Raw genomic sequence first — 13703 nt, forward strand, 5'->3', positions numbered from 1 at the left:
GGGCACCGCTGGTCAAAATTTCTGTTATTGTGAATAGCTAAAGCGAGTAAAAGATGAACTGATCTCCAAAAGGCATAAAGTTAAAGATGACACATTCCTTTAATATTTTAAGCAAGGTTACTTTTTTATTTCCATCTTTTACAGTTTCAAAACAACAAAAAAGGAAAAGGGCCTGAAGCAAAAGTTTGGGCACCCTGCATGGTCAGTACTTTGTAACACCCCGTTTGGCAAGTATCACAGCTTGTAAATGCTTTCTGTAGACAGCTAAGAGTCTTTCAATTCTTGTTTGGGGATTTTCGCCCATTCTTCTAGTCCTGTGAGATTATTGGGCCGTCTTGTAAGCACTGCTCTTTTGAGGTCTATCCACAGATTTCCGATGGTGTTTAGGTCAGGGGACTGAGGGCCATGGCAAAACCTTTGGCTTGCACCTCTTGAAGTAGTCCATTGTAGATTTTGAGGTGTGTTTAGGGTCATTATCCTGTTGTAGAAGCCATCCTCTTTTCATCTTCAGCTTTTCTTACAGACGGTGTGATGTTTGCTTCCAAAATTTGCTGGTATTTAATTGAATTTATTCTTTCCTGTACCAGTGAAATTTTCCTTGTGCCACTGGCTGTAACACAAGCTCAAAGCATGATCGATTTACCCCCATGCTTAACAGTTGGAGAGGTGTTCGTTTCATGAAATTCTGCACTCTTCTTTCTCCAAACATACCTTTGCTCATTGCGGCCAAAATTCAGCATTTGAAGTTTGCAAAGGAACATCTAAACAAGCCTGATGCATTTTGGAAACAAGTCCTGTGGACTGATGAAGTTAAAATAGAACTTTTTGGACGCAATGAGCAAAGGTATGTTTGGAGAAAGAAAGGGTGCAAAATTTCATGAAATGAACACATCTCCAACAGTTAAGCACGGGGGTGGATCGATCATGCTTTGGGCTTGTTTTGCAGCCAGTGGCAAGGGGAACATTTCACTGGTAGAGGGAAGAATGAATTCAATTAAATACCAGCAATTTCTGGAAGCAAACCACACCGTCTGTAAAAAAGCTGAAGATGAAAAGAGGATTGCTTCTACAACAGGGTAATGATCCTAAACAACCTCAAAATCCACAATGGACTACCTCAAGAGGTGCAAGCTGAAGGTTTGCCATGGCCCTCACTGTCCCCCAACCTAAACATCATCGAAAATCTGTGGATAGACCTCAAAAGAGCAGTGCATGAAAGATGGCCCAAGAATCTCACAGAACTAGAAACCTTTTGCAAGGAAGAATGGGTGAAAATCCCCCAAACAATAATTGAAAGACTCTTAGCTGGCTACAGAAAGTGTTTACAAGCTGTGATACTTGCCAAAGGGGGTGTTACTAAGTACTGACCATGCAGGGTGCCCAAACTTTTGGAATGGCCCCTTTTCCTTTTTTGTTATTTTGAAACTGTAAAAGATGGAAATAAAAAAAGTAATCTTGTTTAAAATATTAAAGAAATGTGTCATCTTTAACTGTATGCCTTTTGGAAATCAGGTCATCTTTTACTCGCTTAGCTATTCACAGTAGCAGAAATTTTGACCGGGGGTGCCCAAACTTTTGCATGCCACTATATTTCTCATTTAATAATTAAAGTGTGACATTTAATTGTGTTAATACCTGCATCAACAAAACAAAAAAAATGCTATAATGGTTGCTTGGGGCTTTAAGTTTAGATTAGAAAAGCATAATACGTGTTGTTTTGAAACACTATTAATGTTAAGATATTACATATAATTGCAGCAAAGTACAGTACAGTTACAGATGCTGCACTATAGCAGTATAGAGTTGTATAGCACTAAAATAAGCCCTTCAGCCCAACTTGTTCTTGCTGACCAAAATTCTTTCCTGAACTACATGTACCTCAATTATCTTTTAATCATTGTAATCATATCTGCCTCTGTCACTGGCAGCTATTCCCATTTATCCACCACCCTCTGTGTGGGAAAACTGACTTCTCAGGTTCCATTTAAATCTTTCCCTTCTCATCTTACACCTCTACCTTCTAGCTTTAGATTCCCTGACTCTGGGGCAAGAGGACTATGACTCTCCATCTTACCTATGCCCCTCATGATTTTATAAACATTTTTGTGGTTCTGGGCAAAGTAGTTCCAGCCTATCCGTCCTTTCCAGATCAAGTAGTGGGTATAGCTTTGAGTTGAGAAGGGGGAATGTTTAAAAGAGATCTATGAATGCACTGCTATGGGAAGTGGTATAAACAGATATGATAGTTAAATTCAACAGGCATTTAAACTTGAGCAGACAAAATATAGATCTACAGATTGTGTGCCAGCACATGGGATTTGTTTAGACTGCCTTATGCTAGGCTCATGTGGTGAGCTAATGGGTCTGTTCCTGTGTTGTACTATTTTATATTCATGCAGTAGGTCGTGCCTCATAAGCTGGATTGAATTCACTGAGAAAGTGACAACGCAGACTGATGAAGGCAGAGCAATGGATGTGCAATATGGATTTTACTAAGTAATTTGATGAGGTTTCCATGAGAGGCTCATTCAGAAAGGTGGCATTTGATCCAGGGAAACCTGTGTGGATTCAGAATTAGCTTGCCTGCAGAAGGTGGTAGTAACTGGAGCGTATTCTGTCCAGAACTGGGGACTAGTGATGTTCCACAGATATCTGTCTTGGGACCTTCTGCTCTTTGTAATTTTTATAAATAACTTGGATGAGGAAATAGAAGGCTGGGTTAGTAAGTTCGCAGACAGCATAGAGGTTTGGTGGTGAAGAGGATAATGTAAAAAGTATTCTCAACAGTGTGGAGAAACAGAGGCTCACAGGCTTTTGTGAGATTCTGGCAAGGTCAGTATCTGTTTCTTCTTCTTCTTCGTTCCTCGTCTGTTAATGCTTAGAACAGTGAGAATGGCTCCAAGAGCTGTCTTGCATTCTTTCTATGAGATGTGGGAATTCTAGACCTCAAGTCTCCTAAATAAGCACATCTACTGCAGGTGTAATGAGCTGCGGTTTGATGACCTTTGGCTCTTACGGGAAACTGAGGAGATGATAGGGGAAGCCACCTGATAGGTTGCAGGAGTCAGGCAATTGGGTGATTGTCAGGAGAGGGAGGAGAAGTGGGCAGCCAGCACAGAGAAACTTGTGGATGTTCCCTTCAATAATAAGAATACTTTGGGGGGGCGGGGTGCGGAACCACAGCACCTGCATTTCTGGCACTGTGGCTCAGAAGGAAAGGGGTGGGGTGGAGTAAGGACTATAGTAGTGGCAGGAGGTTCTTTAGTTTCAGTGGATATGTTAGAGACACCTGGATGTTTTGTTGCCTCCTAGGTGCTAGTGTCATGGGTGGCTTGGATTGGGTCCACTGCATTCTAAAGAGGGAGAGTAAACAGCCAGAAGTTTTGCTACACCAAGGACATGGGCAGGAAAAAGGGATTTGGGCCTGAAAAGAGAATTTGGAGAGAAAACTGAAAAGCAGAACCTCCAGGCTAACAAATCTCTGGATTGCTGCCTGTGCAGTGAGGGCAAGAATAAGATGATTTGGCAAAGAAACTGGTGCAGGGGTCAAGGTTTCAGATTTCTGGATCATTGGGATCTCTTCTGGGGAAGTAACAACCTGTACAAAATGAATGGGTTGTATCTGAACCTGATCATGGGTTGGTTTACTAGAACTGTTCTGGATGGTTTAAATTAATTTGGCAGGGGAATGTGAACTGAGTGATAGGGCTGTTGGTTTACAAGCAGGGGCAGTGTGTAGTGAGACTGTCAGGAAGCACAAGCAGATGATAGGGCTAAATTGCAGTCAGTGGGATGAGCTGCAGTGCAAATTTCAAAGTAAATATTATCAAAGTACATATATGTCACTACATATAACCCTGAGAATCATTTTCCTGTGGGCATACTCTGCAAATCTATAGAATATTAACTATAGCAAGATCAATGAAAGATCAACTGGAGTACAACAAACTATGCAAATGCAAATATAAATAAATAGCAATAAATAAATAACTAGAACATGAAATAACAAGATATGGAGTCCTTAAAGTGAGGTCACTTGTTATGGGAACACTTCAATGGATAGGCAAGTGAGTGCAGTTAACCCCTTTTGTTCCAGAGCCAAATGGATCTGGGGTTGAAGCTGTTCTTGAACCTGATGCTCTTGTACCTTCTCCGTAATGGCAGCAGTGAGAAAAGACCATGGCGTAGTTAGTGAGGATGTTTAATCATGGATGCTGCTTTCCTACACTAGTGTTTTATGTACTTGTACTCAGTGGTTAGGAAGGATTTACCCGTGATGTATTGTGCTGAATCCACTACCTTTTGTAGGATTCTGTGTTCAAAGGCATTGGTGTTTCCATACCAGGCTGTGATACAGCCAATTAATACACTCTCTCCACTACACATCTATAGAAGGTTGTCAAGGTTTTAAATGCCATGCTAAATCTCTCCAGACTCTTGGGAAGTAGAGACCCTGTCATGATTTCTTTGCAATTGCACACATGCTGAGTTCACAACAGGGTCTCTGAAATAGTAACACCCAGGAATTTAAAGTTGCTAACCCTCTCTTCCTCTGATGAGGACTGGCTCATGGACCTCTGGATTCCCTCTCTTGAAATTTACAATCAATTCCTGGGTCTTGCTGACATTAAGAGGTGGTTGTTATGACAGCACTCAGCCAAATTTTCTATCTCCCTCCTGTATGCTTATTTATCATCACCTTTGATTCGGCCCACAGCAGAAACAAAATCAAAAAGGATGATATACAGGACTGAAGGTGTTATATCTGAATGCACGCAGTATACAGAATACGGTACATGATCTTGCAGTGCAGCTAGATATTGGCAGGTATGACATTGTGGGCATCGCTGGGTCATGGCTGAAAGAAGATCATAGTTGGGAGCTTAACATCCAAGGATATACATTGTATTAAAAGGACCAGCAGGTAGGCAGAGGGTCTGGGGTTCTGTTCGTAAAAAATAAAATCAAATCCTTAGAAAGAACTGACAAAGGATCAGAAGACGTAGAATCCTTGTGGGTAGAGTTAAAACATTGCTTAAGTGAAAAGACCGTGATAGGTGTTAGATACAGGCATCCAAACAGTAGCCAGGATGTGGGTTGCAAATTACATCAGGTCATCGAAAAGGCATGCCAAAAAGGCAATGTTACAATAGTCATGTAGGATTTCAACATGCAGGTAGGTTGGGAAAATCAGGTTGGTGCTGGATCCCAAAAGAGAATTTGTAGAATGCCTACAAATTGGCTTTTTAGAGCAGCTTGGGGCTAAATCCACTGGTGGGAACAGCTGTTCTGGATTTGGATTTGATTAGGGTACTTAACCTAAAGGAGCTCTTAAGAGGCAGTAATCATAATATGAAAGAATTCACTCTGCAATTTGAGAGGGAGAAGCTAAAGTCAGATGTATCAGTATTACAGTGGAGTAACAAGATTTCAGAGGCATGAGAGACAAGATGGCCAAAGCTGATGGGAATGGGACACTAGTGGGGACGATGGCAGAGCAGCAATGGCTGGAGTTTCTGGAAGCAATTTGGAAGAATAAATACATCCCAAATAAGTAGTAGTATACTACTTAAAAAGGCAACCGTAGCTGACAAGTAAAATCAAAACCAACATAAAACCAAAAGAAAGGGCACACACTAGAACAAAAATTAGTGGGTAGTTAGAGGATTGGGAGACATTTAAAAACTAATAGAAGGCAACAAAAATACCATTAGGGGTTGGGGGTGGATGAAGATAAGATATAAAGGTAAGCTAGCCAACAGTATCAAATGAGATACCAAAACTTTTTTCAGACACAAAGCGTAAAAGAGAGGTGAAAGAGCATATTGGACTACAGGAAAATGATGCTAGAAAGGTAGTACTGTAATGGGGGACAAGAAAATCAGTCTTCATTATGGAAGACACTAGCAGCATGCTGGAAGTTTGAGAGTGTTATTGGACAGAAGTGAGTGCAGTTGCTATTAGGGAGAAGGTGCTTGAGAAATTGAAAGATCTGAAGGTGGATGTCACCTACTCCAGATGGACTGCACTGCAGAATTCTGAAAGAGGTAGCTGAAGAGATTATGGAATCATTATTAATGATCTTTCAAGAATCAATAGATAAAATAGGCCAAAGTCAGCATTGTTTCCTTAAGGGAAAATCTTGCCTGAGAAATCTGTTAGAATTCTTTGGAAAAAAATAAGCAACTGGATAGCCACAGGAGAATTGGTTGATGTGTACTTGAATTTTCAGAAGGTCTTTGACAAGGTACTACACGTATTTCTGCTCAACAATAAGAGTCCATGATAATACAGGAACAATACTAGCATGGATAGAACATTGGCTGATTGATAGGCAAATAATGGGAATAAAGGGAGCCATTTCTGATTGGCTGTCAGTGACAGTGATGTTCTACAGGGATTGGTGTTGGGACCGCTTCTTTTCAGGTTGTATGTCATTGATTTGGATAATTGAATTGATGGCTTTGTGATCAAATTCATGGATGATATGAAGAGGCAGGTTGTGTTAAGTAAGCAGGGAGGCCCCTGAAAGATGTGGGCAGATTAAGAGAGTGGACAAAGATGTGATAAATGGAATTAAGTGCCGGGAGATGTATGGTCATGTACTTTGGTAGAAGGAATATAAGCATAGACTTGGGGGTTCTCGTGCAGGATTCCTTAAAGGTTAATTTGCAAGTTGAGTCAGTGGTGAAGAAGGCAAATGCAATGTTTGCATTCATTTTGAGAGGGCTAGAAGATTAAAGCAAGAATATAATACAAAGGCTTTATAATGCCTCACTTGGAGAATTGTGAACAGTTTTGGGCCTCTTGTTTAAGAAAGTAGTGGTAACATTGGAGATGGTTCATAGGAGGTTCACAAGAATGATTCTAGGAACTAAAGGCTTATCATGAGGAACGATCTGAGCCTTTACTCAACAGGTTGCAATAGATTTCAGTAGGTGCATTTAATGTCAGAGAAATGTATATAATATACATCCTGACATTCTTTTTCTTCACAAGCATCCACAAAACAGAGGAGTGCCCCAAAAAATGAATGACAGTTAAATGTTAGAACCCCAAATCCCCCCCCCCCCCGGGAATCCCGCTCCTGCACACAAACAGCAGCAAGGCAATGACCACCCGCCTCCCCCACCAGCAAAAAAGCATCGGCGCCCCCCCACCAGGCACTCAAGCATGCATCAAAGCATCAATAAAGGAACAGACTTGCAGTACCCTGAAGACTACTCGTTCACCCAGTACTTGACATACCACAGGTACTCTCTCTCTCTCCCTCCCAAGGGAAGAAGAAGTGTCCCCGTTTCACAGTGAGAGGAGAGACATAACAAAACAACTCTCTGATTTATGGCATTAAAAGTCTGTTGCATCACTTTTTCCAAGCTCTGTGCCTCTGGGCACACAGCCAACAGCAAGCCTGCTGCTTCTGATCTTTCTTGTACTCCCGCGACGCATCAGGCAACAACACCAGCCTTGAAACAGCCCACCTCCAGAGCCACGAAAATCCAGCACCCTGAAGGCACACTAGCCTTCCAGGCCGCATCATTGGCATATCAAAAAACGGCTGGTCGTGAGGCTCTGAGAGCGGGTCCCATTCCCACAAAGAACTGATATCAGCGTGTAATTCCAGGTAAGGGTCATCAAAAGAACCTTGAGGGGGGGGGGGGAGAAGATAACAAAGATATAAATATAGTTGTTTCCGAAGATGCAAGCAAAGGAGTCACCATTTAGCGCCATCATCACTCAGCTCAACCTCACTGGAATTTAGAAGAATTAGAGGGATCTCACTAAAACCTATTATATGTTGAAAGGCTTTGATGGAGTGGATTTGGAGAGGGTGTTTCCTGCAGGGTGGTAGTTTAGGACCAGAGGGCACAGCCTCGGAATAGAGGGATGTCCATTTAGGTTGGTGATGAGGAGAAATTCCTTTAGCCAGAGGAATTCTTTGCCACAGGCAGTTGTGGAGGCCAGGTGATTGGATGTATTTAAGGCTGAGGTTGATAGGTTCTTGATTAGTTAGGGCATGAAAGGTTATGGAAGAATGGATTTCAGAGCGAATTGGATCAGCCATGATGAAATGATAGAGAAGACTTGATGGGCTGAATGGCCTAATTCTGCTCCTGTGTCTTATGGTCTTTGGGTTTTTCATTAAATCCCTCAAAAGTTGTAGCACAAGTTGATAGGTGGTTTTGAAGGTATATGGTGTGTTGGCCTTCATTTGTTGAGCATTAAGTTCAAGTGTACCAAATATTGTGGTCATCTCAGTATAGGAAGATTGTGGAAGCTTCAGAGAATGTGCAGAGGTAATTTACCAGGAGATTACTGGATTAGAAAGCATTTCTTATGAGGGTAGGTTGACTAGGCCTTTTCTCTTTGGAGAGAATGAGAGATGACTTGATAAGAGGTGTACGAGGTAATAAGAGGTACAGATCAAGTGGACAGCCAGAGATTTTTTTCTCTGGGCAGTAAAGGATTTTACAAGGGAGCATAATCAGAATCAGAATAAGATTTGATATTACTGGCATGTGACATGAAATTTGTTAACTTTAATGTGTTGGGAGGAAAGTATAAGGTATTGTCAGAGGTAGTTTTTTTTTTACAAAGTGGTAGGTGCATGGAATGTACTACCCGGGTGGTGGTAGAGGTAGATATATTAGCACCATTTAAACAACTCTTGGTTATGCAAATAAATGAATGAAAATGCTGTGTAAATGTCTATTATATATATATATAAATAATAACAGTACTGTAGTTTTCAGTTTGGAGCAAAAAATGATGGTAATGGGGAGGGTGTAGAACAGGTGGCAGAGGAGTGCCAGGGTGGGCAGTTGGTGCAGGTGCTGACACACTCAGCCCTGAGACACCAGGCAAAGTAATTTGATTCCAAACAATTGATTTATCAATTCTGTAAGAATGTCTCTCTGCTGCTTCCCACTCCCTCCCCTCTCCCTGCCCCTTCCTTCTCTCAGTTTGCAATAGAGACCCATATCAGAATCCGGTTTATCATCACTCACATGTTATGAAATTTGCTTTTATTTGCAACAGTGCAATACATAAAATTACTACAGTACTGTGCAAAAGTATTGAGCATCCTGGATGGATATAGAACATAGTGAAACTGTTATCTGCACCACACCAGATTGATAACCAATCTGTACTATTTTGGAGAAAGGTATGCAAAAGCCAGTTTAAGAATATATTCTTATAAGCCACTCCTGGTATGAAGATTTGGAGAATAGCTTTTTCCCCCCTCTGTGGTCTCAGCATTGTGCTGGGCTGGAGGCGGGAATAGAAACCACTTGAAAATCTGTGCACTATTACAGACAATGCTGTAATGTAATATACAGAAGATGTTTGTACACAGTTGTAGTTCTGTTTGTAATTATCAATAATTAATATGCATTAGATTCCAGGTTTATTGTGACAGCAACTACTTGTATCTTACGATAGAACTACCTAGAAGTTGAGGAGAATTACGAGGGGTGATTGTTAGGTTCATTGTCTAAGGTAGAAGGAGTCAATTGTAGAAAACCTAGCACATTTATTTTTCAACATAGTCCCCTCCTACATTTACACACTTAGTCCAGTGGTCATGGAGCATACAGATCCCTTAGAACATAGAATAGTACAGCACAGTACAGGCCCTTTGGCCCACAATGTTGTGCCAACCCTTAAACCCTGCCTCCCATATAACCTCCCCCCACACCTTAAATTCCTCCATATACCTGTCTAGTAGTCTCTTAAATTTCACTAGTGTATCTGCCTCCACCACTGACTCAGGCAGTGCATTCCATGCACCAACCACTCTCTGAGTAAAAAAATCTTCCTCTAATATTCCCCTTGAACTTCTCACCCCTTGCCTTCTTTGTAGAAGTCAGCGTCTTGGACCTCCAGAAGTGGTCCACAACAGGGGTGATTAATAAGTTTGTGGCCTAAGGTAGATGGAGATGAGTTATACAGCTCTCGTTACATGCATGTGCAGTTCAACTCATTTAGTGATTATGCAGAAAGTTTGAAGTTAATAACTCCTCTCCTTCTAACTTAGGCCACAAACTTATCAATCACCCCTGCTGTGGACCACTTTCAGAGGTCCAAGACGCCAACTTCTAGAAAGAAAGGATCGGTATGCTCCACGACGGCTGGACTGTGTGTGTAAATGTAGGACGGGACTATGTTGAAAAATAAATGTGCTAGGTTTTCTACAATTGACTCTTTCTACCTTAGGCCATAAACTTATCAATCATTCCTCGAAACTTTTCACTATTTTTGCACTGTTAATTATTTTTTTGCTTACAATTAGGCTTGGTGGAGGTCCAGAAGATGCAAAAGACATCATGCAGCATAGTTTTTTTAGTGGAATCAACTGGCAAGATGTTTATGACAAAAAGGTTTGTGAACTACTTTCATTTTTTAAAATTATAATTGCTCTATTGTAGGAGTAAAGTTTCAAACAGTAATATTAGTAATTTTTTAAAACATTTATTATATTTCAACTTAAATATTATTTATCAGGATAAATGTTTTAGTGTTGCCAAATTTATCTTCCTCTTTTTGCATTCACGATTTGTTGATTACTATGGTGTCGTTACATGATCTTGGAACCTTTTAGCTGCGAAAGCTGAATTTTCCTAATATGTGAATGTAATTTTCTCTCATCATTTTTAAACACCTTGGGATTTAATAATCTTATTAACATTTTGTAAGATATTTTTCTTCTTCAGGTTCAATCTAGTTATTGGCATTTTCATTTAGATTTGATTGTTAATGATAGACTGTATTGAGAAGAATATTAATCAAACTTAGTGTGGATTTTTGATTGTGGATCCTTTGTGTCTATACTACTGAGACTATCTTGTGGCCTACTACTTGTCCAGTTAGTACATACAGAATATAAAACTGAATTTTATAATCCCAACATTGTGCCAGCCTGAGACTAGGCAGAAAATCTAAGTGGATCTTGCTTTCTGACTTGTTATGTTTGATGATGGTAAGACCAGCGTTTGAATGCACATCCCTAATTTTACATTCTAAAGGTAAGCTGGTGCAAACATTCTTAAGTGAGTGTGTAAATGGCAAATAAAAATTATTAAAGAAAGTTGAGGGGCAGTAGGGGTGGTTTACAAGAAATAAAAGGAGTGGGAGTGATAAAACTGCTCTGCTGAGAGATGGCATGCACCTAATAGCCATTGTACTTGAAGTTTTAGTGAACCAGTTTAACCTTCTGTTATGTACTGTAAGTATGACATCAGGAAGATAGACAAGTGAGTTAAATTAATAAATGGAGGCAAGGTAGAATATATCAGACCCATAGAATGCACATCCTGTGGTCTCTGTGAATTTGAGGATACAGCCTGCATCTGGACAGACCACAAATGCTAAAAGTGGTCTATTGAAGGATTTTAAGCTTCAGTTTTAGGCCTGGCATTATGGTCCATTTTGTAACTAAATATTTGTAGATAGCAAGTTTCTAAAGGTAATTCCCCCACAGATCGGGGTTCTGTGACTCAGGTACAGACTGCTGGCACAGATGATAATATCTGTAATGATAGAAGGGATTCCCTAGGGGATAGAGATTAGAACAAAGCCTTGGCATTGTCCAAATGAAGAATATCAACCTTAAATATTGATTGCTTCCTCCACAGATGCTGCCTGACCTGAGTTACTCCAGCAGTTTATTTTGCTCCAGATTCTAGCATCTGTACTCTCTTGTGTGTCCACAGCTTTGTGGCTTATCTGCTGGACATGGATGGGATGGAAGGAAGGGTCAAGTGATAGGTGTAGGGAATTCTGTTGTTAGAGGCACAAACAAGCATTTCTGCATTCACAGATATAATTCCAGGATGATATGTTGCCTTAATGGTACTATGATTATGGATGTCACTAAGCAGCTATAGAATATTCTCGAGTGCATGGATAAGGAGCCAAAGACTGCAAACCACATTAACAACATCAGTTGCAGAAGAGTAGTGCTCCTGCAGAGATATTTTAAGATGTTACAAAAGTGATGAGGAAGCAAGTCTTCAAAGAGTGATAACATTCAGATTGTTTTCTGTTCCACATGCTTGTGAGTGCAAAAATAGGATGATGCCAATGAAAGCATTGTTTGATGAGTGTTTGTGCATGAGTAATGCATTATATCTAAGTATTGGGATAGTTTCTGGGAGCAGAGCACCTTCGAGGTGCCAAGTAGGTTGCACTTCAGAAGGACTAGAATGTTTGCTTGAGCAAATGCTAACTATTTCATCTGGCTTTGCAGGGAAATGGGAAACTATGTACAGATTTTGGAGGGATACAGGAAACAATAAAAATAAGAGAAAAGTAGTGGGCTTCGAAGCGCAAGCAAACAAAATTTTAAAAAAGAAATGAAAATTTAGTCTGGCTGTGCAAAGGTGTGTGTGTGTGTGTGTGTGTGTGTGTGGAAAGTAGGGGGATAGAGGGGAAAATATAAGGCACATTTCCTGCAAAAACAAAACAAAAAAACAACAATAATTGGTGGAACTGTGTTTGGGGACACAAAAATGTGAAGGAGTTAATTACCCTATAAAATGTATTCAGAATAATATTTTAGCCATAATGTAGCCAGAATGCAGAATGGGACAGCGGTGGCCATTGTGGTACATAGAATTCTGGATTCACTTTTGGGGAATGAAGGTAGCACGTGAAGGGAATATCTGTTAGAAAGCATAATATGGTAGTGATCATAATTGTTATTTTTAGCAAAGGAAAACGGGAATAAAGATTCTACACTGGACCACATCCAGTTTTTATTAGATTAAGCTGTAATTAGCATAGACTGGAAGTAGCCACTTGAAGAAATTCAAGGGGTTCAAGATAAACATATTCCCACAAAAAAAAAGAGCAGGGCTCCATTTGAAGAGTGTCAGGTTGACAGGATCTTTAATTGAGGGAGAAAGCTGCACCTCTGTCAGCCACCCATTGTTTAACTACAGATAATTTAGAAGAGTAAAGAAAGAAAGGGTGAAATTAAAAGAGAAGTTAGGGGGGAAAATGTGATAAAAGTAAATTTTTAAAAAAATCCAAGAGTGAATAAAAACTATTAAGGGCCTAAAAGTTAACCAAACTAAGGTGTCAGATGATGTGGGTAAGGTGCTTGATATTGTTTGACTTTCCTCCCATAAGAGGGGAGCGGATGCAGTGATCTAGTTGCAGGGAAAAAAAAATTAACTTTTGAGGGTTGTGAATAAATGTAGCTAAGGATAAATGCTAAGGGGTTTAAAATGTCTCCCAAAATGTAAGAGGAAGCCAGGAAGTAGTTTTTCAATCCTTCCTGGCTACAGGGCAAAAGCCAACAATAAAGTAGGAGAATTACCAGTAGTGTATGTTCTTCTGAAAAAGAGAAGGGAGGGATAAACAGAATTATTAGAGGCTGCTTAGTTTAATTTTATGGGAAAGGTATTGTGCCCAAAGGAAACTGGGCAGCAAATTTTGCACCTCAGTCATCTTCTGCAACAAGTTCACAAGGAGACTTTCAAGCTACTGTGAAGGCACTGAACTGCATCAGCTAATTTTCAACATGCAGCTAAACACAAGGTAGAACTCACTCTTCTGTTACTGAGTTAATTTAACCAAAATACTCTTATAATTACATTGAGGGACTGTATAAATATTTATAGAAATTCACAGATTAATCAGTGACTGATGTCATGGATTTTTTCAGGGAAGGAGGTAACAAAGAAAGTGGCACAGTA

General features: G+C 40.2%; 1 protein-coding gene across 8 annotated transcripts in view; it reads left to right on the top strand.

Moving 5' to 3' along the window:
- The window catches only part of LOC132402664 (RAC-gamma serine/threonine-protein kinase), a 402615-nt gene that overhangs the window by 371130 nt on the left and 17782 nt on the right, over positions 1–13703 (top strand). For all 8 annotated transcript variants that reach the window (XM_059985594.1, XM_059985597.1, XM_059985596.1 and 5 more), the window contains one exon: positions 10295–10382. In XM_059985594.1, coding sequence (XP_059841577.1) covers positions 10295–10382 — 88 coding nt within the window. The remainder of the gene's footprint in view (positions 1–10294; positions 10383–13703) is intronic.

Source organism: Hypanus sabinus, chromosome 12 (genome assembly GCF_030144855.1).
Source record: "Hypanus sabinus isolate sHypSab1 chromosome 12, sHypSab1.hap1, whole genome shotgun sequence".
Taxonomy (NCBI): Eukaryota; Metazoa; Chordata; class Chondrichthyes; order Myliobatiformes; family Dasyatidae; genus Hypanus; species Hypanus sabinus.